Genomic DNA, 26,883 nt, shown 5'->3' with positions numbered 1-26,883 from the left:
CCCACAGAAACCTTACATTATAATTTTTATTTATTTACACCTAGATTACAAGTTTTGCGCTACAGAGGGTGAGGAACAAACGCAAAAAAGTTGAGTTATTTCACCCTCCATAGCGCTGCCATTACAAGTTTTTAAAAAGCCGCCTTGTGCGTGCGATATGGTGGCGATGAGCTCCATACCGCACAAAATCCAAGCGCTGCTTTGACGTGCTCATGCATGCTTTCCCCATAGACATCAATGGGTAGAGAGTGTTAGAAAAAAACACCTGCGATCGTGGAATGAAAAGCTCCGTGACGCAACCCCATTGATGTCTATGGGGGAAAAAAGTTAAGTTTAAACCTAACCACCTGACATAAACCCCAAGTCTAAATACCCCTAATCTGCTGCCCTTGACATCGCCGACACCTACATAAAGTTTTTAACCCCTAATCTGCTGCTCCCTACATCGCCACCACCTAAATAAATTTATTAACCCCTAATCTGCTGCTCCTGATATCGCCGCCACTATAATAAAGTTATTAACCCCTATTCCCCGCACCCCAACATCGCCCACAATATAATAAAGATATTAACCCCTATTCCGCAGCTCCCCAACATCGCTGCCACTAAATAAAGTTATTAACCCTAAACCTCTGGCCTCCCACATCACTGCCACTAAATAAAGGTATTAACCCCTAAACCGAGAGCCCCCACATCGCCAAAAACTAAAATAAAGGACCTATCAACACAGAAGATTTGCAGAATCAACAAATGCAAGCTAACCAGACAATGCAATAGCATTTAGTCTGAACTTCAAATGAGTAGTAGATTTTTTTTTCTGACAATTTTAAAAGTTATGTCTTTTTCCACTCCCCCTGTACCATACACGTACCATGTGACAGCCATCAGCCATTAACAAATGCATACACACTTATTCTTGCACATGCTCAATAGGAGCTGATGACTCAAAAAGTTTAAATATAAAAAGACTGTGCACATTTTGTTAATGGATGTAAATTGGAAAGTTGTTTAAAATGGCATGCTCTATCTGAATAATAAAAGTTTAATTTTGATTGAGTGTCCCTTTAAACTATTAACCCCTAAACCTAACAACCCCTTAAAAAAAAAAAAACACATAGCCTACGATAAAGTACCAATAGCTCTTAAAAAGGCCTTTTGTAGGGCATTGCTCTAAATAAATCCGCTCTTTTCCCTGAAAAACAAAAAATACAAATTCCCCCCAACAGTAAAACCCACCACCCAACCAACCCCCAAACTCTAACAAAAACCTAAGCTTCCCATTGCCCTGAAAAGGGCATTTGTATGGACATTGCCCTTAAAAGAAAATTCAGCTCTTTTTCTTGCCCTGAATAGGGCATTTAGCTCTTTTAAGAAAAGCCCAAACCCTAATCTGAAAAAAAACCCACCTAAAAAAAGTTTAAAAAACCCTAAAACTAACCCCGACAATCCACTTACAGTTTTTGAAGTCTGGGCATCCATCCTCATCCAGGCGGCGAGAAGTCTTCATCCAGACAGGGAGGTCTTTATCATCCAGGCGGCGTCTTCTATCTTCATCCAGGCAGCGTCTTCTATCTTCATCCAGACAGCATCTTCTATCTTCATCCCAGCGGCGTCTTCTATCTTCATGCCGGCAGCGTCTTCTATCTTCATCCCGGAGACTCAGAGCTCGTCCATCCTGAAGACATCCGGCGTGGAGCATCCACTTCATACGGTCGCCACCGTATACTGAATCTTCAATGCAAGGGAGCCTTTTCAAAATGGCGTCCCTTGCATTCCTATTGGCTGATTTGATTTTTGAAATTCAAATCAGCCAATAGGATGAGAGCTACTGAAATCCTATTGGCTGTTCAAATCAGCCAATATAATTTCAATAGCTCTCATCCTATTGGCTGATTTGAACAGCCAATAGGATTTCAGTAGCTCTCATCCTATTGGCTGATTTGAATTTCAAAAATCAAATCAGACAATAGAAATGCAAGGGACGCCATTTTGAAAAGGCATCCGCCGGGATGAAGATAGAAGACGCCGCCAGGATGAAAATAGAAGATGCCACCTGAATGGATGAAGACTTCTTGACGCCTGGATGTCCGGACTTCAGAAACTGTAAGTGGATCGTCGGGGGTTAGTGTTAGGGTTTTTTTGGGTGTTTTTTTTTTTTTTTTTAGATTAGGGTTTGGGCTTTTATTAAAAGAGCTGAATGCCCTTTTCAGGACAAGAAAAAGAGCTAAAGGCAATGCCCATACAAATGCCCTTTTCAGGGCAATGGGTAGATTAGGTTTTTGTTAGTTAGGATTTTTATTTTGGGGGGTTGGTTGGGTGGTGGGTTTTACTGTTGAGGGGGTCTTTGTATTTTTTTTCAGGTAATAGAGATGATTTCTTTAGGGCAATGCCCTACAAAAGGCCAGTTTTTGGCGATGTGGGGGGGCTCTTGGTTTAGGGGTTAATAGGTTTATATAGTGGCAGTGATGTGGGAGGACAGATGTTTTGGGGTTAATAACTTTATTTAGTGGTGGCAATGTCGGGGAGTGGCGGAATAGGGGTTAATATCTTTATTATAGTGTTAATAGGTAGTTTATGGGTGTTAGTGTACTTTGTAACATTTTAGTTATGAGTTTTGTTTAATAGTTTTGTTGCGTAAAACTACTTGTCTCATATTGCAGAACAGATTGTGTCGGTATAGGCTGTAACGCAAGATTTTTAGCCTTACCGCAAAACTTGTAAGGGCAGCGCTATGGAAATCCCATGCAAAAACGCAATTTTTTTGAGTGCGGGACTGAGGTTGCGTTACAGGCTAATATGCTTGCGGTACAGCTATACTGACAAGACTCGTAATGGCTGCGTTACTGTTTTAACGCTGAAATGGCAATTTTCTCAGCGTTAAAACACAAACACAAAACTTGTAATCTAGGTGATTGTTAGCTATTTTTTTAAGCAGCTTTTATGAAATAATTGTAGTTTGCTAAAATACTCAAAATAGTAAAAAGCCACCATAAATATTTGAAAAAAATCTATAGTATATATGGTAAGCCTCAGTATCTGAGTCATTATTCACTAAATATTTCCAAAAGATTGGTTCAGCTTCCTAAAACCCCAGAATTATATAATTTAATAAACAATTACTAATTGAAAATCAGAAGATACAATTTATTATTTGTATCTCTTTTAACAATCTATTATTGTTGTCACTGCACAGTTTATTCTGAAAATAAGTAAGGGTATCTGTATTGACCACATAAAATATTAGATACAGTTGAAAATTACATAATTGTGATGTGCCTTTATCATCAGACTGCTGCTTCCTAACCTATTCACCAGCTATGAGCTGGCAGTTAGTAATCGCCCAGGCCTAGTCCGACTGGGGTGGTTTTCAGTCCCTGCTTGCTCTTGTGCAATGTGAAACGCACTCACCTAGCGTAGTGCAAAATAATATTAATTATCATCAAAATACCAAACATAAAACAGGTGTGTCAAAAATCATGAATTTATAATTTTACTTAATGGCATCTATTTTTACACACGTAGCTTTCTCATTTGTTAGGATACTACCAGCCATTTTATTTAAAGTGGATCTTCCTGGATGTGGACAAATCAAAACAAAAAAAATTGTACCATTGAAATAAACACAGACAATATCAGAATGATTTTTTTTCCAAGGGAGGGTGAAGCACATTTTGCACATGTAGTAAAGCAATAGCAAGCAAACAGATCAAACATTTTATGGGAGAGTATAGGTTTCTTTAAAAGGATATTAAAGATTGTTTTTTTTTTTTTCTCACTTGCAAATTTCTTTTCCTCTGATGATTAAATAAGCATTTACTTTTCCTAATTGTTATCTTTGTAGGTGTTAGACCATTTGCTTGTCCACATTGTGAAAAAAAGTTCCGTACTTCAGGTCACAGAAAGACTCATATTGCTTCACATTTTAAACAGTGTGAATTGAGAAAATTACGGCAACAGCGTAAACCTGGTAAAGTTCGTGCTGGAAAATGTAATGTTCCATTATCTGAGATTCCTTTACAAGAACCCATACTCATCACAGATCTAGGTAAGATTTTTTATTTTAGTTTTAAGCATGGTTTGCACATGGCATTTCTTCAGAAAAGGGTACAGAAAAATGAAATTATGTTTATTGTAGCAGAAATAACTGCAATATTCTAATGCTTCTCTGAGCAATGCTTGTAAGAGATAAAGCTGAGCTGGTGGTGTCTATTTTATTTGATTTTTATTTGCATAAATTATAACTATCACTGTGGGTTCTTAACACCTAATCTTTCATCTTTTATACCTTTTTAAAACTACAATTGATAACAATCCCACATCAATCATTTTTATGGATGCTGCAGTTATGATCTGCCGAGTCTCTTCCTCTGACATGTTCATAGACAGCCATCTACTTTGCAGAACAGGATACCTTTGAATTGATAAATTGAGCTCTGGGGAAAATCTATCTTAATAAAACAATTCAAGTTTAGGAAGCAGTTGTCCATAGTTTTTAAATTGTTTCATGTTTTAAAATCTACACTTAGAAAATAGCAGTGATATTACAATTACTCGCTGCTTTTTAATTCATTCTACTGCTAAGCAAAAGTATTAATATACTTTTATAAAGCATTAAGCTTTATAAATTCCATGTTTCTTTTTAATGTAGAAATAATGTGATATTTGTTTCCATACGCAACTTAAAAGGACAGGAAACTCCAACATTTTCTTTTAGGATTTACTAGTCCTAAAGCCTGTTCACACGGGCCATTTTTTGCAGTACAGCGATCCCACCCCTTGCTCTCTCTCCCTCTCTTTTGCGCTCTCTCCCCCTCTCTTTTGCGCTCTCGCTCTCTCCCCCTCTCTTTTGCGCTCTTCCCCCTCTCTTTTGCGCTCTCCCCTTCTCTTTTGCTCTCTCTCTCTCGCTCCACCTCTCTTTTGCTCTCCCTGACATCGTCGCCACTATAATAAACCTATTATCCCCTAAACCGCCGCCCTCCCGCATCACTACACAAATATATTAACCCCTAAACCTAACCCTAACGTAACCCTAACCCTTACACCGCTAACTTAAATATAATTAAAATAAATCTAAATAAAACTTACAATTATTACCTAAATAACCTATTTAAAACTAAATACAAACTTACCTGTAAAATAAAACCTAAGCTAGCTACAATATAACTAATAGTTACATTGTAGCTAGCTTAGGTTATATTTTTATTTCACAGGTAAGTTTGTATTTATTTTAACTAGGTACAAAGTTACCTGTAAAATAAAAACTAACCTGCCTTACAGTAAAAACTAACATTACAATAAAATAAAAAAATTAAATTAATTAAATACAATTACCTAAATTACAACAAAATAAACACTAAATTAAACAAAATAAAAATCGAAATTATCAAAAATAAAAACGAATTACTCCTAATCTAATAGCCCTATCAAAATAAAAAAACCTAGCTTACACTAAACTGCCAATAGCCCTTAAAAGGGCCTTTTGTGAGGCATTGGCCCAAAGAAATCAGATCTTTTATCTGTAAAAAAAATAATACAAACAACCCCCCAACAGTAAAACCCACCACCCACACAACCAATAGCCCTATCAAAATAAAAAAAAACTATCTTACACTAAACTGCCAGTAGCCCTTAAAAACCCACCCAATAAACCCTTAAAAAAAAAACTAACACTAACCCCGACGATCCACATTACAGTTTTCGAAGACCGGACATCCATTCTCATCCAGGCAGCAGAAGTCTTCATCCAAGCGAGCAGAAGTCCTCATTGAAGCCGGCAGAAGTCATCCAGATGGCATCTAATATCTTCATCCATCCGGCGCGGAGCGGGTCCATCTTCAAGACATCGGCTGGGGAGTATTCTCTTCTTCCGGTGGTCGCTGTAGAATGAAGTTTCCCTTTAAGTGACGTCATCTAAAATGGCGTCCCTTACATTCCGATTGGCTGATAGAATTCTATAAGCAATAGGAATTAAAGGGGGAAAAATCCTATTGGCTGTTGCAATCAGCCAATAGGATTGAACTTTCATCCTATTGGCTGATCCAATCAGCCAATAGGATTGAGCTCACATTCTATTGGCTGATTGGAATAGCCAATAGAGGATGAAAGCTCAATCCTATTGGCTGATTGCAACAGCCAATAGGATTTTTCCCCTTTAATTCCTATTGGCTGATAGAATTCTATCAACCAATCGGAATGTAAGGGACGCCATCTTGGATGACGTCACTTAAAGGGAAACTTCATTCTACAGCGACCATCATAAGAAGAGTATGCTCCGCGCCGGATGTCTTGAAGATAGACCCGCTCCGCGCCGGATGGATGAAGATAGAAGATGCAGTCTGGATGAAGACTTCTGCCCGCTTGGATAAAGACTTCTGCCCGCTTGGATGAAGACTTCTGCCGGCTTTGATGAGGACTTCTGCCCGCTTGGATGAAGACTTCTGCCGTCTGGATGAGGATGGATGTCTGGTCTTCGAAAACTGTAAGTGGATCGTCGGGGGTTAGTGTTAGGTTTTTTAAAGGGTTTTTTGGGTGGGTTTTATTTTTAGCTTAGGGTTTCTTAGGGTTGTCCATCCAAATGCCCTTTTCAGGGCAATGGTTAGCTTAGGTTTATTTAGATAGAATTTTATTTGGCGGGTTTGGTTGTGTGGGTGGTGGGTTTTACTGTTGGGGGGTTGTTTGTATTATTTTTTTTTACAGATAAAAGATCTGATTTCTTTGGCCAATGCCCCACAAAAGCCCCTTTTAAGGGCTATTGGCAGTTTAGTGTAAGCTAGTTTTTTTTTTATTTTGATAGGGCTATTAGATTAGGTGTAATTTGTTTTTATTTTTGATAATTTCGTTTTTTATTTCTTCTGTTATGTGTGATCAGTCCACGGGTCATCATTACTTCTGGGATATTATCTGCTCCCCTACAGGAAGTGCAAGAGGATTCACCCAGCAGAGTTGCTATATAGCTCCTCCCCTCTACGTCACCCCCAGTCATTCTCTTGCACCCAAAGACTAGATAGGAGGTGTGAGAGGACTATGGTGATTATACTTAGTTTTTATAACTTCAATCAAAAGTTTGTTATTTTACAATAGCACCGGAGCGTGTTATTACTTCTCTGGCAGAGTTTGAAGAAGAATCTACCAGAGTTTTTCTTATGATTTTAACCGGAGTAGTTAAGATCATATTGCTGTTTCTCGGCCATCTGAGGGAGGTAAAAGCTTCAGATCAGGGGACAGCGGGCAGTTGAATCTGCATTGAGGTATGTAGCAGTTTTTATTTTCTGAATGGAATTGATGAGAAAATCCTGCCATACCGTTATAATGACATGTATGTATACTCTACACTTCAGTATTCTGGGGATGGTATTTCACCGGAATTACTCTGTAAAAGTACATTAAACCTTTTAATAGGTATTTAATTCATGTTAAACGTTTTTGCTGGAATGTAGAATCGTTTGCATTTCTGAGGTACTGAGTGAATAAATATTTGGGCATTATTTTTCCACTTGGCAGTTTGCTTGTTTTGATTATGACAGTTTCGTTTCTCTCTCACTGCTGTGTGTGAGGGGGAGGGGCCGTTTTTGGCGCTCTTTGCTACGCATCAAAAATTTCCAGTCAGTTACTCTTGTATTTTCTGCATGATCCGGTTCATCTCTAACAGAACTCAGGGGTCTTCAAACTTCTTTGAAGGGAGGTAGATTCTCTCAGCAGAGCTGTGAGACTTATGTAGTGACTGTGTTTTAAAACGTTGCTCTGTGATTTTTATGTTTAAAATTTAATTAGTGTTACTTTACTAATGGGAACAAACCTTTGCTAACAAGTTGTGTTGTTTTTAAAGAGTGATGCTATAACTGTTTTTTCAGTTCATTATTTCAACTGTCATTTAATCGTTTAGTGCTTCTTCGAGGCACAGTACGTTTTTGTTAAATAAGATTGTAACCAAGTTGCATGTTTATTGCTAGTGTGTTAAACATGTCTGATTCAGAGGAAGATACCTGTGTCATTTGTTCCAATGCCAAGGTGGAGCCCAATAGAAATTTATGTACTAACTGTATTGATGCTACTTTAAATAAAAGCCAATCTGTACAAATTGAACAAATTTCACCAAACAGCGAGGGGAGAGTTATGCCGTCTAACTCGCCTCACGTGTCAGTACCTGCGTCTCCCGCCCGGGAGGTGCGTGATATTATGGCGCCTAGTACATCTGGGCAGCCATTACAGATAACATTACAAGATATGGCTACTGTTATGACTGAAGTTTTGGCTAAGTTACCAGAACTAAGAGGCAAGCGTGATCACTCTGGGGTGAGAACAGAGTGCGCTGATAATTCTAGGGCCATGTCTGATACTGCGTCACAGCTTGCAGAGCATGAGGACGGAGAGCTTCATTCTGTAGGTGACGGTTCTGATCCAAGCAGATTGGATTCAGATATTTCAAATTTTAAATTTAAATTGGAAAACCTCCGTGTATTACTAGGGGAGGTCTTAGCGGCTCTTAACGATTGTAACACTGTTGCAATACCAGAGAAAATGTGTAGGTTGGATAAATACTTTGCGGTACCGGCGAGTACTGACATTTTTCCTATACCTAAGAGATTAACTGAAATTGTTACTAAGGAGTGGGATAGACCCGGTGTGCCGTTCTCACCCCCTCCAATATTTAGAAAGATGTTTCCAATAGACGCCACCACACGGGACTTATGGCAAACGGTCCCTAAGGTGGAGGGAGCAGTCTCTACTTTAGCTAAGCGCACCACTATCCCGGTGGAGGATAGCTGTGCTTTTTCAGATCCTATGGATAAAAAATTAGAGGGTTACCTTAAGAAAATGTTTGTTCAACAAGGTTTTATATTGCAACCCCTTGCATGCATCGCGCCGATTACGGCTGCGGCAGCATTTTGGATTGAGTCTCTGGAAGAGAACCTTAGTTCCGCTACGCTGGACGACATTACGGACAGGCTTAGAGTCCTTAAACTAGCTAATTCATTCATTTCGGAGGCCGTAGTACATTTAACCAAACTTACGGCTAAGAATTCAGGATTCGCCATTCAGGCACGTAGGGCGCTGTGGCTAAAATCCTGGTCGGCTGATGTAACTTCTAAGTCCAAATTACTTAATATACCTTTCAAGGGGCAAACTTTATTTGGGCCCGGTTTGAAAGAAATTATCGCTGACATTACAGGAGGTAAGGGCCACGCTCTACCTCAAGACAAAGCCAAAGCTAAGGCTAGACAGTCTAATTTTCGTCCCTTTCGGAATTTCAAAGCAGGTGCAGCATCAACTTCCACTGCACCAAAACAGGAAGGAGCTGTTGCTCGTTACAGACAAGGCTGGAAACCTAACCAGTCCTGGAATAAGGGCAAGCAGGCCAGAAAACCTGCTGCTGCCCCTAAGACAGCATGAACCGAGGGCCCCCGATCCGGGACCGGATCTAGTGGGGGGCAGACTCTCTCTCTTCGCCCAGGCTTGGGCAAGAGATGTCCAGGATCCCTGGGCGCTAGAGATCATATCTCAGGGATACCTTCTAGACTTCAAATTATCTCCCCCAAGAGGGAGATTTCATCTGTCAAGGTTGTCAACAAGCCAAATAAAGAAAGACGCGTTTCTACGCTGTGTACAAGATCTATTATTAATGGGAGTGATCCATCCGGTTCCGCGGTCGGAACAAGGACAAGGGTTTTACTCAAACCTGTTTGTGGTTCCCAAAAAAGAGGGAACTTTCAGGCCAATCTTGGATTTAAAGATCCTAAACAAATTCCTAAGAGTTCCATCGTTCAAAATGGAAACTATTCGGACAATCTTACCCATGATCCAAAAGGGTCAGTACATGACCACAGTGGATTTAAAGGATGCTTACCTTCACATACCGATTCACAAAGATCATTACCGGTATCTAAGGTTTGCCTTCTTAGACAGGCATTACCAGTTTGTAGCCCTTCCATTCGGATTGGCTACGGCTCCAAGAATCTTCACAAAGGTTCTGGGTGCCCTTCTAGCGGTTCTGAGACCGCGAGGAATTTCGGTAGCTCCGTACCTAGACGACATTCTGATACAAGCTTCAAGCTTTCAAACTGCCAAGTCTCATACAGAGTTAGTTCTGGCATTTCTAAGGTCGCATGGATGGAAAGTGAACGAAAAGAAGAGTTCTCTCTTGCCTCTCACAAGAGTTCCATTCTTGGGGACTCTTATAGATTCTGTAGAAATGAAGATTTATCTGACAGAAGACAGATTAACAAAGCTTCTAAATACATGCCGTGTCCTTCATTCCATTCAACTCCCGTCAGTAGCTCAATGCATGGAGGTGATCGGCTTAATGGTAGCAGCAATGGACATAGTACCTTTTGCACGCCTACATCTCAGACCGCTGCAATTGTGCATGCTGAGTCAGTGGAATGGGGATTACTCAGATTTGTCCCCCACTCTGAATCTGGATCAAGAGACCAGAAACTCTCTTCTATGGTGGCTTTCTCGGCCACATCTGTCCAGGGGGATGCCGTTCAGCAGGCCGGACTGGACAATTGTAACAACAGACGCCAGCCTTCTAGGTTGGGGCGCTGTCTGGAATTCTCTGAAGGCTCAGGGACAATGGAGTCAGGAGGAAAGTCTCCTGCCAATAAACATTCTGGAATTGAGAGCAGTTCTCAATGCCCTTCTAGCTTGGCCCCAGTTAAAGACTCGGGGGTTCATCAGGTTTCAGTCGGACAACATCACGACTGTAGCTTACATCAACCATCAGGGAGGGACAAGAAGCTCCCTAGCAATGATAGAAGTATCAAAGATAATTCGCTGGGCAGAGTCTCACTCTTGCCACCTATCAGCAATCCACATCCCGGGAGTGGAGAACTGGGAGGCGGATTTCTTGAGTCGCCAGACTCTTCATCCGGGGGAGTGGGAACTTCATCCGGAGGTCTTTGCCCAAATACTTCGACGTTGGGGCAAACCAGAGATAGATCTCATGGCGTCTCGCCAGAACGCCAAACTTCCTCGCTACGGATCCAGATCCAGGGATCCGGGAGCGGTTCTGATAGATGCTTTGGCAGCACCTTGGAACTTCAGGATGGCTTATGTGTTTCCACCCTTCCCGCTGCTTCCTCGATTGATTGCCAAAATCAAACAGGAGAGAGCATCAGTGATTCTAATAGCGCCTGCATGGCCGCGCAGGACTTGGTATGCAGATCTAGTGGACATGTCATCCTGTCCGCCTTGGTCTCTACCTCTAAGACAGGACCTTCTGATTCAGGGTCCATTCAAACATCAAAGTCTAACTTCTCTGAAGCTGACTGCTTGGAAATTGAACGCTTGATTTTATCAAAACGTGGTTTTTCTGAGTCGGTTATTGATACCCTGATACAGGCTAGGAAGCCTGTTACCAGAAAGATTTACCATAAAATATGGCGTAAATACCTATACTGGTGTGAATCCAAAGATTACTCCTGGAGTAAGGTTAGGATTCCTAGGATATTGTCTTTTCTACAAGAAGGTTTAGAAAAGGGTTTATCGGCTAGCTCATTAAGGGGACAGATCTCAGCTCTGTCCATCTTGTTGCACAGGCGTCTGTCAGAAAATTCAGACATCCAGGCCTTTTGTCAGGCTTTAGCTAGGATCAAGCCTGTGTTTAAAACTGTTGCTCCGCCATGGAGTTTAAACTTAGTTCTTAACGTTTTACAGGGTGTTCCGTTTGAACCCCTTCATTCCATTGATATAAAATTGTTATCTTGGAAAGTTCTATTTTTAATGGCTATTTCCTCGGCTCGAAGAGTCTCTGAGTTATCAGCCCTACATTGTGATTCTCCTTATCTGATCTTTCACTCAGACAAGGTAGTTCTGCGTACTAAACCTGGGTTCTTACCTAAGGTTGTCTCTAATAGGAATATCAATCAAGAGATTGTTGTTCCATCCTTGTGTCCAAATCCTTCTTCAAAGAAGGAACGTCTTCTACACAATCTGGATGTAGTTCGTGCCCTCAAGTTCTACTTGCAGGCAACTAAAGATTTTCGCCAAACTTCTTCCCTGTTTGTCGTTTATTCTGGACAGAGGAGAGGTCAAAAAGCTTCTGCTACCTCTCTCTCTTTTTGGCTTCGTAGCATAATACGTTTAGCCTATGAGACTGCTGGACAGCAGCCTCCTGAAAGAATTACAGCTCATTCCACTAGAGCTGTGGCTTCCACTTGGGCCTTTAAGAATGAGGCCTCTGTTGAACAGATTTGCAAGGCTGCAACTTGGTCTTCGCTTCATACTTTTTCCAAATTTTACAAATTTGACACTTTTGCTTCTTCGGAGGCTATTTTTGGGAGAAAGGTTCTTCAGGCAGTGGTTCCTTCTGTATAATGAGCCTGCCTATCCCTCCCGTCATCCGTGTACTTTTGCTTTGGTATTGGTATCCCAGAAGTAATGATGACCCGTGGACTGATCACACATAACAGAAGAAAACATAATTTATGCTTACCTGATAAATTCCTTTCTTCTGTTGTGTGATCAGTCCACGGCCCGCCCTGTTTTTTACGGCAGGTACATATTTTTTAAATTATAATTCAGTCACCACTACACCCTTGGCTTCTCCTTTCTCGTTGGTCTTTGGTCGAATGACTGGAGGTGACGTAGAGGGGAGGAGCTATATAGCAACTCTGCTGGGTGAATCCTCTTGCACTTCCTGTAGGGGAGCAGATAATATCCCAGAAGTAATGATGACCCGTGGACTGATCACACAACAGAAGAAAGGAATTTATCAGGTAAGCATAAATTATGTTTTTGTTTAATTTAGTGTTTATTTTGTTGTAATTTAGGTAATTGTATTTAATTAATTTAATTTTTTTATTTTATTGTAATGTTAGTTTTTAGTGTAAGGCAGGTTAGTTTTTATTTTACAGGTAACTTTGTACCTAGTTAAAATAAATACAAATTTACCTGTGAAATAAAAATATAACCTAAGCTAGCTACAATGTAGCTATTAGTTATATTGTAGCTAGCTTAGGTTTTATTTTACAGGTAAGTTTGTATTTAGTTTTAAATAGGTTATTTAGGTAATAATTGTAAGTTTTATTTAGATTTATTTTAATTATATTTAAGTTAGGGGTGTGAGGGTTAGGGTTACGTTAGGGTTAGGTTTAGGGGTTAATATATTTGTGTAGTGATGCGGGAGGGCGGCGGTTTAGGGGATAATAGGCTTATTATAGTGGCGACGATGTCAGGGAGCGTCGGAATAGGGGTTAATACATTTTTTATGTGGCGGCGATGTCCGGAGAGGCAGATTAGGGGTTAATATTTGTATTTTAGTGTTTGCGATTGAGGGAGGGCCTCGGTTTAGGGGTTAATAGGTAGTTTATGGGTATTAGTGTACTTTGTAACAGTTTAGTTATGAGTTTTATGCTACAGCTTTGTAACGTAAAACTCATAACTACTGACTTTAGATGGCGGTACAGATCTTGTGGTTATAGAGTGTACTGCTCACTTTTTGGCCTTCCAGGCAAACTCGTAATACCAGTGCTATGTGGAATTCCCATTGAAAAGGACTTTTTAAAAAGTGCGGTACTGACGTTGTGTGACGGCCAAAAAGGTGTGCGGTACACCTATACCTGCAAGACTTGTAATAGCGGCGTTAGGGAAAAAGCATCGTTATGAAGCATGGTTATGAAGCATAACGATGCTTTTTCACTCATAACGCCAAACTCGTAATCTAGCTGAGTGTTTGATATTTTATTTTTATAAAGTACATTTCAGGACTTACTTAAACAAATCCAGTATAGTAACTACCAATAAAAGAAAAATAAAAAAGAATGGGTAATAAAAAGAAATGTATAAAGAAAGAAGCTTTCATTTGTTATGCTGTTCATTTGGTTTTCATGTTCCAGATGGAGCTAGGTTTTAATGCCATTTTAATAGGATTTTGTTATGAAGGCTCTGTCACTCCTAACTAATTTTTAGCAAAGAGTATGTTAGCTAACATTCAATAAAAACACATAATTTTGTATTTTTGGCTAGGGCATGTTAATTAATTCAATTTCAGGGCATATCACCAACTAACAATTAGTATGATTTAAATGCATTCTGCCAAAACAAAATACCATCTAACTTGTGTGGTTTTTACAGACAACAACAAAATAGTTTTTTTTTTGTTTTGTTTGTTTTTTATATAGACATTATAGAGAAGATATAAAATATGTAACCTTTTAGAATTTAATAAAGGTACAAAGTAGTGGTAAAAATACATGTACAGTTTGTAAAATGTCTTTGAATGGTCGTAAGGAGGAACTAAATAGATTTGGAAGAAGAAAATACTTCTTCCCTATAAAAGCAAAGGAATGAAGCATTATTATAAACTGTATTATTTACTGCAAAAATTCATGCTGTGTCAGAAACCATGTAGCACGTTCCTTTATCAAAGTTTTTAAGGCCATGTTTACTATTCCAGACCCTACTTTTAAGTTGTGGGAAACCATTCCTAAAGTGGATAGTGCTATTTCCACCTTGGCCAAGAGTATTACTAGCCTTCTGAAGGGATAGAACCTTTATAGCTTTTTATAGATGTTCCTTCTATACTGTAGTTTTTGTATCGCCCTGCTGTGGTTGTGGCCTTTGTTTCTACAGCCATGCCGGAATGATGTGACATCCTAAGTTTTTTGCATTAGGGCTGGGCTAAACTTATTAAAATTTCTATCAGCTTTTTTAGTGACACAGCTGTTGACATGGTTGTTGCCTTGGCAGTTTTAGCTTGATGGGCCTTTTAGCTGAAATCTTGGACAGCTGATATTGTAGAGTAGATTTCTGACTTTGCCCTTTCAGAGGAATGTATTTTTTAGCCCTGGGTTGGATTCTATCATTTCCACCGTTACTGAGGGTAAAGGTGCTTTCTTACCTCAAGATAAAATTGGTTCACGGGGCATTTTTGTCCCTCAAGGCATTCCAAGAATCCCAGATCATCTAACGCTTTCTCAAATGCCTCTGGTGCTTCCAAATCACCCTGGAAGATGGGAGATTCTTGGAGCAAATCTAAACAGTCCAAGAAGGCCATTTCCTCTTCCAAGTCAGCAAAAAGGTCTGCATCTATACAGGTATTCCTGTAGGGGGCAAACTACTGCTTTATGGGGGTTTGAGAGAAATCAAGGTCCATGAGTTTTGCAGGGGATATAAACGAGTTACAGGAAGAACCCCACAGGCACACATTTTGGGGGGATATTTATCAAAGCCTCAACTATGCTGCATTCGCCGGCACCAATACGCTCGCCTAACAGCGCTGCCACGGACCTGAATACGATCTCCATTTTTATAAAAAAAAAGCCGGCAAAAAGACGCGCACCAGGTACGAGGCGATGAGCATCGGACTGTTGTTAACTAACAGTCATCGATTACGCGTCTATTCGGCTTTTTCCCAACTTTATTTATACCCTGTCACTAAACACAGCCACTATACTAAAATATCCCCTATCCCGCCGTTCCCGGATCCCGCCGCAACCTAAATAAATTAATTAACCCCTATCCCGCTGCTCTCGGACCCCGCCACAACCTAAATAAATGTATTAACCCCTAAACCTCTGGCCTCCCACATCACTACCATTAATTAAACCTATAAACCCCTAAACTGCCAGCCCCCAACATCGCTATAAACTAAATTAAGCTATTAACCCCTAAATCTAACAAGCCACTAACTTTAAATTAAAATTACAACACCCCTATCTTAAAATAAATTTAAACTTACCTGTAGAATTAAAATAAACTATTTTTAAACTATTAATTAACCTACCCTAACTATTATACTACAATTAAATTAAACTACCAATTAAATTAACTAAATTACTGTCAGATATCTAGTTAGTAACTAGAGATGATGGATCTCAACTGCAGAAAGGAGAGAGTATAGGAATTGAGTAAACGTTATTTACCCCTGTTTACTGGTTACAGGAGAGAGTTGGTAAAGCAAGTTAGCACAGAGTCTATTGAATGAGAGCGTCTGTTTGAGATGCAGTACTTTCCTCAGTACAATTTGCAAGTTTAGAGAACAAGTGGATGAACAACTCTGAATGGAGAGTGTTTAAAGAGCGCTCTAGTATTATGTACTGCTCGGGTAGCAATGGAGAGAGAGCGTGTGAGGGAGACGAGCCAGCGCTGCAGAAAGCTGACAGCCTCAGGGGGGTGTGTGACGATTATCCAATGGCATGCGAGAACACGCTGACAGGCACACGCTGTATGAGAAGCTTAACAGCGCGGTTTCAGTGAGGAAGGTTAGTCGGTGAATAAGTATAAGAATTGCCGGGTTGCTGGAAAGCAAGTTTGTTCAGAGTTGTAGCGGTAGTTGAGAGGAGTAACTCACTGTGTTTGATAGAGGAGATTGTCAGTGGAACGGCTTGGTTATACCGGCAATGAGAGGCAGTAATCCTGGGTATCTGTGCAAACGAACTGTAATATAAGTCCATAAGACGATGAATGTATAGGAATAGTAGGTTGATAATACCCAAAAGTATTATAGTTGTAATCCAATGATTAGGTAGAGAATAATCACTTAGCCAGGAGGTTTAGAACATGCTGCTTCACACAACGTAGCATGCTGCAAACTAACATTAATTGGCACCTGGAAGGGGGAGGTGTAGGTTTAAGTAAGGCCTGCTTAAAGGTGTACAGACATGCACATAAGAACATGACAATTACATATTAAAAAACCCTAACCCTACTCAAATTATTTAAATCTACTATTAAACATTATTAAAATTACTAAATTACCAAAAAAATAAACGCTAAATTACAAAAAAATAAAAAACACCACTAAATTACGAAGAAAAAAAAAACACATTATCAAAAATAGAAAAGAATTATACCTAATCTAATAGCCCTATCAAAATAAAAAAGCCCCCCCCAAAAAAATAAAAAAAACCTAGCCTACAATAAACTACCAATGGCCCTTAAAAGGGCCTTTTGTGGGGCATTGCCCCAAATAAATCAGCTCTTTTGACTGTAAAAAAAATTACAAACACCCCCCAACAGTAAATCCCACCACCCAACCATCACCCCCAAATAAAAAAACCTAAGCTCCCCATTGCACTGAAAATGGCATATGTATGGGCATTGCCCTTAAAAGGGAATTTAGCTCTTTTACCTGCCCAGACCCTAATCTAAAAATAAAACCCACCAAAAAACCCTTAAATAAACCTAACACTAACCCCCGACGATCCAATTACAGTTATTGAAGTCCAACTTGAAGGATCCATTCAGCCGGCAAGAAGTCTTCATCCGGGCGGCCTCTTCCGTCTTCATCCAGCCGGCGAAGTCCTCATCCATGCGGCAAGAAGTCTTCATCCAGACGGCATCTTCTATCTTCATCCATCCGGTGCGAAGCGGGTCCATCCTGAAGACATCCGGTGCGGAGCGCCTCTTCATAAGGTCCCAATCAGCCAATAGGATTTGAGCAGCTCTCATCCTATTTGCTGTTTCAATCAGCCAATAGGATGAGAGCTCAATGAAGAGGAGCTCCGCACCGTATGTCTTTAGGACCCACTCCGTGCCGGATGGATGAAGATAGAAGATGCCGTCTGGATGAAGACTTCTTGCCGCATGGATGAGGACTTCACCGGCTGGATGAAGATGGAAGAGGCCGCCCGGATGAAGACTTCTTGCTGGCTGGATGGATCCTTCAAGCGGGACTTCAATAACTGTAAGTGAATTGTCGGGGGGTTAGTGTTAGGTTTATTTAAGTTTTTTGGGGTGGGTTTTATTTTTAGATTAGGGTCTGGGCAGGTAAAATAGCTAAATGCCCTTTTAAGGGCAATGCCCATACAAATGCCCTTTTCAGGGCAATGGGGAGCTTAGGTTATTTTAGATAGTTTTTTTTATTTGGGGGGGTTGGTTGGTTGGGTGGTGGGTTTTACTGTTGGGGGGTGTTTGTATGTATTTGCAATGCCCCACAAAAGGCCCTTTTAAGGACCATTGGTAGTTTATTGTAGGCTAGGGTTTTTTTTCATTTTAGGTTTTTTTTTTTTATTTTGATAGGGCTGTTAGATTAGGTGTAATTCTTTTTTTTATTTCTGATAATGTGGTTTGTTTGTTTTTCTTAATTTAGTGTTTTTTATTTTTGGTAACTTAGCGTTTATTTTTTTGTTAATTTAGTAATTTTTAATAATGTTTAATAGTAGATTTAAATAATTTGAGTAGGGTTAGGTTTTTAATATTTAATTTAGTTTATTTAATTGTTAGTTTAATTTATTTGTAGTATAATAGTTTGGTTAGGTTAATTATTAGTTTAAAAATAGTTTATCTTAATTCTACAGGTAAGTTTAAATTTATTTTAAGATAGGGATGTTGTAATTTTAATTTAAAGTTAGCGGCTTGTTAGGTTTAGGGGTTGATAGCTTAATTTAGTTTATGGTGATGTGAGGGGCTGGCGGTTTAGGGGTTAATAGGTTTAGTTAGTGGTAGTGATGTTGGAGGCCAGAGGTTTAGGGGTTAATACATTTATTTAGGTTGCAGCAGGGTCCAGGAGCAGCGGGATAGGGGTTAATAACATTTTGTAGATGGCGGCGATGTCGGGGGTGGCAGATTTGGGGTGTTTAGACTCGGGGCTTATGCTAGGATGTTAGGTGTAAACATTACTTGTTTTCAACTATAGAAATCAATGGGATATCTGGCAGCATTGAATATAAGCTTTTGGTGCTTTCAGACTCCCATTGATTCCTATGGCATCCGCGGCCTCCAGGGTGGCGGATTGAAAACCGGGTACATTGGGCTGAAATAGCCGCGAGCATATCTATTAGAAATTTGATAACTGGCAAAAAGTGTCAGATAGAGCCGAATGTGTATTCGGAACATCTGTAATGACGTAAGCATCAATCTGCATCGGATTGAGACTGGCGGATCGTATGTTACATCACAAATGTCAACTTTTGCCGGTATGTAGGCTTTGATAACTAGGTCGGATCAAGCTCGCAACAATTATGCTGCGGAATTCCGGCGTATTTGCAGTTGACGGCTTGATAGATATCCCCCTTTGATTTCTTTGGTTTCTTAAGAACATGCTTTGGCCAAGGCTCTTCTTGCAAGTGTGGAACAATTGGGGAAAAAAAACTGTTTGATTGTGCTAGTTCTTTTGAGGGAATAAGGGTATGGATTTTATTCCAACCTATTCATAGTTAAAAGGAGTCAACTTTTATCCCTTCACCACTTTAAAAAAAGTTTCTTAGTCTATATTATGAAAAAAATGAACTCTATCAGAACTATTCTCCCACTAGTTCAGGGAGTTTATATCTACAATGGACTTCAATGTTGCATATTTGCATAGTTTGGTTTTTGAGATTTTCCTTCCCAGACTGGCTAGATCAAATGGAAGAGTAACAAACTGATAATGCCACAGTCCCCATGGTGTTCACCAAGATCTTGGGAGCATTGATGATGCTAGCAAGGCTTCAGCTAATTTGTGGTTCAAGTGGGCTCCTTGTCCATGCTCTGGAGTCATGGTTGGTGCAATAAAATATGTGGGTTTTTGACACTTTGGATGCCGTTTCTTTTTCCCAATTTCATCTGAGACCTCCGTAGTTGTGTCTCCTTCATTAGTTCAACAACCATTATGAGGATTTATATCAGGTTATAATCCTGAACCAGGAATCAAGAGTTGCTACTGTTGTGGATGTCTCACCTGTGTCCGTAGCTGTAGTTTGGACATTTATTTCCACAGATGCCTGTCTGGTGGGCTGGGACTAGTTTGGGAGCTTCAGAGGGTGTAAGGATTTTAGTGCCCTTAGGAGGCAAGGTTGCCAATCAATATTCTAGAATTCTAAGGAAGCTTCAAAGCTCTGATGAACTAGGCCAGTCTTGTTTAGGTGTGTCACAGTTGCTTCCATTTGCACAATGTCACATCTATGACATATGTAATCAAAGAGGAACATAGAGTCGTTGTGCAATAAAAGAAGTAGTGTACACATCTTTAAGGTTGCAGATATTCTCATTTGCCAACATCTAAATCCAGGAACAGAGTTCTCTGTCAGGAAATGATCAACCAGATTATCAAGCACTGGGGTCAGCCAAAGATAGATCTCATGGCTTCTTGCTTGAGTATCAAGCTGTCTCACTATTGTTTCAGGACCAAAGATCCTCAGGCAGTGCTTGTGAATGTGTTGATTGTTCTCTGGTCATTTAGTTAATGTTTACCCTCATTGGTAATGCTTCCTCTTGTAGTGACAAGAATCTGCCAGGAAAGGGTGCCAGTGATATTCATTGCACTGACATGGCCAAGGAAGGCATGCTATGCAGACCTGGAAGAGATATCCATTTGCTGTTAAAGTGGCATATTCCTTTCAAATGAGATCTGTTGTCAGAGTCCTTATTGTCATCTGGACCTATGGTCTCTAGTTTTGACAGCATGGAGCTTGAACATATGATTTTATCTAACAAGGAACTCTCAGACAATCTGATTGAAAACTTAATTCTACCACAAAATATGGCAAATCGTTTTGTCCTGATGGCAATTAAGATGGTACTGTTGTTAGCCGTCTACACAGCTAGAAGAGTTTCTGAATTGTCAGCTTTATCTTGTAACCTACCTTTACTTATCTTTCCTAAGGATAAGGTAGTTTTGAAAACTGATACAATCAGTTAGGAAATTGTGGTTTGTTCACTTTGTCAGATAAGGAGCAACTTGATTTAAATTTGACAAGGGTATTTTAATTTTATGTAAAAATAACAAAATATTTTTGTCCCTCATCTGTACTTTTTGTGCATTTTTCTGGCGCCCTAAAAGGGGAGTTTCATAATGAGTCTTCCATGGAATAAATTTGTAAGGTTGCCTCTTTGTCTTCTGTTCATACTTTTTCCAATTTTAGCACTGTGATGTTTTTACCTTGACTTAGACAGGGTTTGTCAGGGAAGTTTTGCAGGCCTTTGTGCCCAACTATCTGCCTTTCCTTTTAACCATCCTTTTTTGTGGTCTCATGGACACACTGCTTTGGTATGGGATCCCAATATACGGCCAGATTACAACTGGCGTGTTAACTGTTACGCCAAGTGAAAAGGGGTTTATCATGGATGTTTGCGCGCATTGGGTTTCCCGCTCATATTACAAACTGAAAGTAAACGCGATTGCTTGAGTGCAATCATGATTTTCACTAGAATGATTACCGTGTCCTCAGAGTTCTTGTTAACTGTTTTGCAAAATAAAAACACATAAAAAATACATTACAAAGTACAATTACACTCATAATAACATTATTTAATAAAATATATTAAAACATTGCACAAAAAAAGTTATAATGGCTCAAAGATATGAGGTCTCAGGTATTAGAGAGAAAAAAAGCAGACAAAGGGCTTTAACATAGAGATACATGTGTAAATATTTGAAATTAGTGTATATTTTCAAATATACATTAAATTCACAAAGTAAAACATCAAATAATGTGTTAATAATGTGTTTTCAATATAGTACCGGGAGAATAGAATTTTCAAATGACTCTTATTGTTTGTGTTTTGCATTTTCCAAACTGTCCCAACTTTTTCAAAATTGGAGTTGTAGAATACAACTAGAAAATACAGGATATTTGTATGCAACTAAACCCCCCCCCCCCCAAAGAAAAAAACAGCTTCTAAAGGCTAAAGTGGCAAGTATTTAGTGTTACCTCCCCTTATACTTGAGTAATCGCAGGAACCTGGCTCTTGTAAACCTAAATGGAATGGAACCCTAATTCATTTCATTGCTAACACCTGTATTTGTCCTACTATTTCATGTCAAAATGACTGCTCTGAAAAAGGCTTGTGCAAGACATGTTTGAGCATTACATACATGTGGTATGAGTTTAATTCATTGGAAGCGTGTTAATAAAACCAACTTTCAATCACATCCATTCAAAATGCCAAAGATCAAAGAATTTGACAGACATAAAATCATACTTTTGCATCAGCAAGGCCACTCTCAAAGTAAAATCATCAAATAAACTGGATACTCAAGATGTGGTATTTAAGCTTTTAAAAAGACATTTGAAGAATCAGGAGAGCAGGAAAGCTGAAGGCCAAAAAAAGGACTGGAAGGCCAAGGAAACTTTCAAAATCTGATGAGAAGTTTCTCAAAGTTTCATCTTTGAGAGACCAGAAGAAGTCCAGCAAGGGCCTTCCTCAGCATCTGGCAGCTTTATCGGAATGCCACGTTGACCCTTCTACAGTCCGAAGTAGCTTGATCAGGAATATTCTTTGTGGAAGGGTAGCAGCCAATAATCCACTTTTTCGGAAGGGGAACAGGGTGAAAAGGCTAAGATATGTTAAAATTTACAAAGATTGGAATGAATATCAGTGGTAAAGAGTATTATGGAGTGATGAATCCAAGTTTGACATTTTTGGATCCAATCATTGACAATATGAGAGAAGAAGCGTTGGAGAAAGATGGAAGAAGGAGTGCTTGCAGCCTTCAGTGAAACATGGTGGAAGTTCTGTCCTGGTTTGGGGCTGCATTTCTGCCAGTGGTGTTGGTGATATTGTCCAAATTGATGGGATCATGAATGCTGGAAAGTACAGACAGGTTTTAATTCATCATGCCATTCCTTCTGGAAAGCGCCTGATTGGGAATGGTTTTTCAGCATGACAAAGATCCCAAGCACACTGCTAATGCAGTGAAATCATATTTGGAGAGAAAAACAGCTGATAAGACACTGACAATCATGGACTGGCCTCCACAGAATCCATACCTGAATATTATAGAGGCAGTATTAGATCATCTGGACAGAGAAAGAAATAAAATATAACCTAAAGCTAAAGAAGAACTGGGAAGTGCTGAAAAAGCCTGGTAAAATAAACCAGAAGATTACTTCAGAAAACTTCAGGACAGACTCCCCAAAAGAGTTCAAGATGTGTTTAGTGCCAAGGGAGGTCACACAAAATACTGACTTTTGAATGAAGAAGCCATTTTGTTCTTAAAATAGTGTGTGTGTGGGGGGGGGTTGTTTATATATTTTGTGTACATATTTCCTGCATTTTCTGTTTTATCTTAACGACCAACGTCGTACAGGGTACGTCATACAAAAACTGGTCGTTAACGACCAACGACGTACCCTGTACATCGTCAGGGGTTTCAAGAGGTGGAATCAATCCTGATCACTTCCAGATGCTTTCAAGGTATTGCCGTGATGCCTCGATATTGAGGCATCACTGCAATACCTTTTTTAACACACCGATGCAGAGAGAGACACTCTGTGGCTCTCTGCATTGGCCAGCGATGGTGCGATCACTGGTGGGTGGGAGCCGTTGCAGGGAGGCGGGTGGGTGGCCATCGCTGGTGTAAACACGTCAGAGGGGGGCAAGATCACGCACATCCTGTGAGTAGAGTTAAATCATCCCAACTATTCTATCCATCAGAGAAAAGTTAAGTAAAGTAATATAGCTTCCAAGAATCCTTAATACTTAAATGATTCCTGCTAGTAAAACAAACACAAGCCTACATACTGAAAACAATTTATACACATATATAATATATGTACTGTGTGTTAGTTGTTCCTAGCTGATCCATTTAACTATTTTATGTCTCTAATGGAGGAATAAGTTCATTTCAACTATACTATCTATTAGACACATTACTTAATATCACTTATCCTATACCATTTTATTATACTGTATTTGGAAACTTCCTTTGTAAGTAGAATAGGTACGGTTCTCTATACTAGTAATATCAACTTAAATAATATAATATAGTCTACAACAAGCCATTTCATTGAATTATACATATATCTTCGGGACTATCTAATATTAGCTACTGTTGATATTAGTCAAAGATACAGAAATAGTCTCTTAAATAACCACCAGGAAATTACTATAGTCTATACATATAAAAGTGTTAGTTCCTCCTAGAATTCTTCTAACTATATCCTAGTCCTCTCCATAAATAACTCTTCTCCCCCCTATTTACATTTCTAATTTAATAGTTCTTACATAATTATTTTACATTATACTTATTTTTCTTTTCTTTTTTGTTTTAGTTAGGCAGTTATAATTTCTATTTTCTGTGTTGTTGGCTACCACTTGATGACTAAGAACACTGACATTAAGTGGCAATATTGTTATTTCCCACTATCCTGTTCCTACTATTACTAATTATTTTATAATATAGGTCCAAAGCGTAGTTCATTTGTACTTAAAAACACTTTGTTTGCCCACTTAAACAATATCGTATGGGGATTTACAGGCTATTGGGAAACAATATAGTTTTACTCTATTCAACAACCTTTATGTAATACCATACTCTTGTTGCTTTTAAAGTATTAATTTACCATTATATGTTAAATTTGGTTTTATATGTATATGTTTTACTGTTTATAATTTTGTTTATGTATTTATTTTATTCCATTTTATTTTATTTAATTACTCACATACCTAGTTCAACAGTCACTTACTGGTGGTTGTTTCACTAATAAGCATGAAGTAACATTCTAGAGTTCATATCCACATTTTTAATAGAAACAGAATAAGCTAAGAAAAATAATTTATCTAATCTGTTCTGTTATGTCTCTTCCCTAATCTGGAGATGTATAATAGGTGAATGCCATTATTTCATTCAAGCACACATAACGATTTTTCAGACCCTAGGTACTAGCACACATGTCTATTTATACATATAAAGGGTTAAAATCCACTAATTCTTCTTGTCTTCCGATTGGCTTAATTCACCTTTATGTTGACCCAGACTGGTTGAGACACATATCTCTGAAGAAGCGCATGTACGCATGCGCGAAACGTGTTAGATAGGAGCTTACCTGGTGTGTTTTGTAAAGCCTGCTCCTAAATAAACCTATTCTGATCTACTGTGAGTTCCACCGTCTCCTTTTCCTCATCTCTCTGCATTGGCCAGCGATGGTGCGATCGTTGGTGGGTGGGAGCCGTTGCAGGGAGGCGGGTGGGTGGCCATCGCTGGTGTAAACACGTTAGAGGGGGGGGCAAGATCACGCGCGGGGACGCTGGGAGTGCGCACGGATGCGGGCACAGGGGCGGGAGTGAGCCCTACACTATGGAACAAAGTGTAAAGGGGAGGAGGGGGGACAATTTTATCTAAGGGATCTGGGAGGAGGTGGGGGTTGTTTTTTGAGGGGGGGAAGTTATACTACAGAAAAAATAATATATATATATATATATATATATATATATATATATATATATAAAAAGGCTAATTGTATGCAAACTGGGTACTGGCAGACAGCTGCCAGTACCCAAGATGGCAGACAATAAGGTAGAGGTGGGAGGGATATAGAGAGCTGTTTGGGGGGGATCATTGAGGTTGGGGGCTAAGGGAGGATCCTACACAGCAGATTATGTATTTAAATAAAAAGCCTTTTATTTTAGTACTGGCAGACTTTCTGCCAGTACTAAAGATGACCGGGACAATTGTGGGGTGAGGGAGGGAAGAGAGCTGTTTGAGAGGGGTCAGGGAGGGATCAGGGGGTTGGATGTGTCAGGTGGGAGGCTGATCTCTACACTAAAGCTAAAATTAACCCTACAAACTACCTAATTAACTCCTTCACTGCTGGGCATAATAAAAGTGTGGTGCGCAGCAGAATTTAGCGGCCTTCTAATTACTAAAAAGCAATGCCAAAACCATATACGTCTGCTATTTCTGAACAAAGGGGATCCCAGAGAAGCATTTACAACCATTTGTGCCATTATTGCAAACACTGTTTGTAAATAATTTCATTGAGAAACTTAAAGTTTGTGAAAAAGTGAATATTTTGTTTTATTTGATCGCATTTGGCGGTTGAATGGTGGCATGAATTATACCTAAATGGGCCTAGAGCAATACTTTGGGATGTCTACTACACTACACTAAAGCTAAAATTAACAATACAAGCTCCCTAATTAACCCCTTCACTGCTGGGCATAATACACATGTGGTGTGCAGCGGCATTTAGCGGCCTTCTAATTACCAAAAAGCAATGCCAAAGCCATATATGTCTATTTCTGAACAAAGGGGATCCCAGAGAAGCGTTTACAACCATTTGTGCCATAATTGCACAAGCTGTTTGTAAATAATTTCAGTGAAAAACCTAAAGTTTGTGAAAAAGTTAACAATTTTTTTTTATTTGATCTCATTTGGCGGTAAAATGGTGGCATGAAATATAGCAAAATGGGCCTAGATCAATACTTTGGGTTGTCTACTAAAAAAATATATACATGTCAAGGGATATTCAGGGATTCCTGACAGATATCCGTGTTCCAATGTAACTATCGCTAATTTTTTTTTTTTAAAAAATGGTTTGGAAATACCAAAGTGCTACTTGTATTTCTCCAACATTGGTGTGTCCGGTCCACGGCGTCATCCTTACTTGTGGGAATATCTCTTCCCCAACAGAAAATGGCAAAGAGTCCCAGCAAAGCTGGCCATATAGTCCCTCCTAGGCTCCGCCCACCCCAGTCATTCTCTTTGCCGTTGCACAGGCAACATCTCCACGGAGATGGTTAAGAGTTTTTTGGTGTTTAAATGTAGTTTTTATTCTTCTATCAAGTGTTTGTTATTTTAAAATAGTGCTGGTATGTACTATTTACTCTGAAACAGAAAAGGATGAAGATTTCTGTTTGTGAGAGGAAGATGATTTTAGCAGACAGTAACTAAAATCGATTGCTGTTTCCACATAGGACTGTTGAGATGAAGTAACTTCAGTTGGGGGAAGCAGTTAGCAGACTTTTCTGCTTAAGGTATGACTAGCCATATTTCTAACAAGACGATGTAATGCTGGAAGGCTGTCATTTCCCCTCATGGGGACCGGTAAGCCATTTTCTTAGTCAAACAAACAGAATAAAGGGCTTATTATGGGCTAAAAAACTGGTAGACATTTTTATGGGCTAAATCGATTGCTTTATTTGGGTATTTTATTCATATTTATGCTGACAATTTGCATTTATAAACTTGGGGAACGTTTATTAAACGGCAGGCACTGTGTTAGACACCTTTTCCAGTCA

General features: G+C 39.4%; 1 protein-coding gene across 2 annotated transcripts in view; it reads left to right on the top strand.

The window, feature by feature from the left end:
* ZNF236 (zinc finger protein 236) overlaps window positions 1-26,883 on the top strand; it is a 680,094-nt gene that overhangs the window by 228,715 nt on the left and 424,496 nt on the right. For both annotated transcript variants that reach the window (XM_053714849.1, XM_053714848.1), the window contains exon 12: window positions 3,842-4,045. In XM_053714849.1, coding sequence (XP_053570824.1) covers window positions 3,842-4,045 — 204 coding nt within the window. The remainder of the gene's footprint in view (window positions 1-3,841; window positions 4,046-26,883) is intronic.

Source organism: Bombina bombina, chromosome 5 (assembly GCF_027579735.1).
Source record: "Bombina bombina isolate aBomBom1 chromosome 5, aBomBom1.pri, whole genome shotgun sequence".
NCBI classification, from domain to species: Eukaryota; Metazoa; Chordata; class Amphibia; order Anura; family Bombinatoridae; genus Bombina; species Bombina bombina.
Note: the sequence above shows the minus strand (reverse complement) of the source record. Positions and strands in the feature narration are given on the sequence as shown.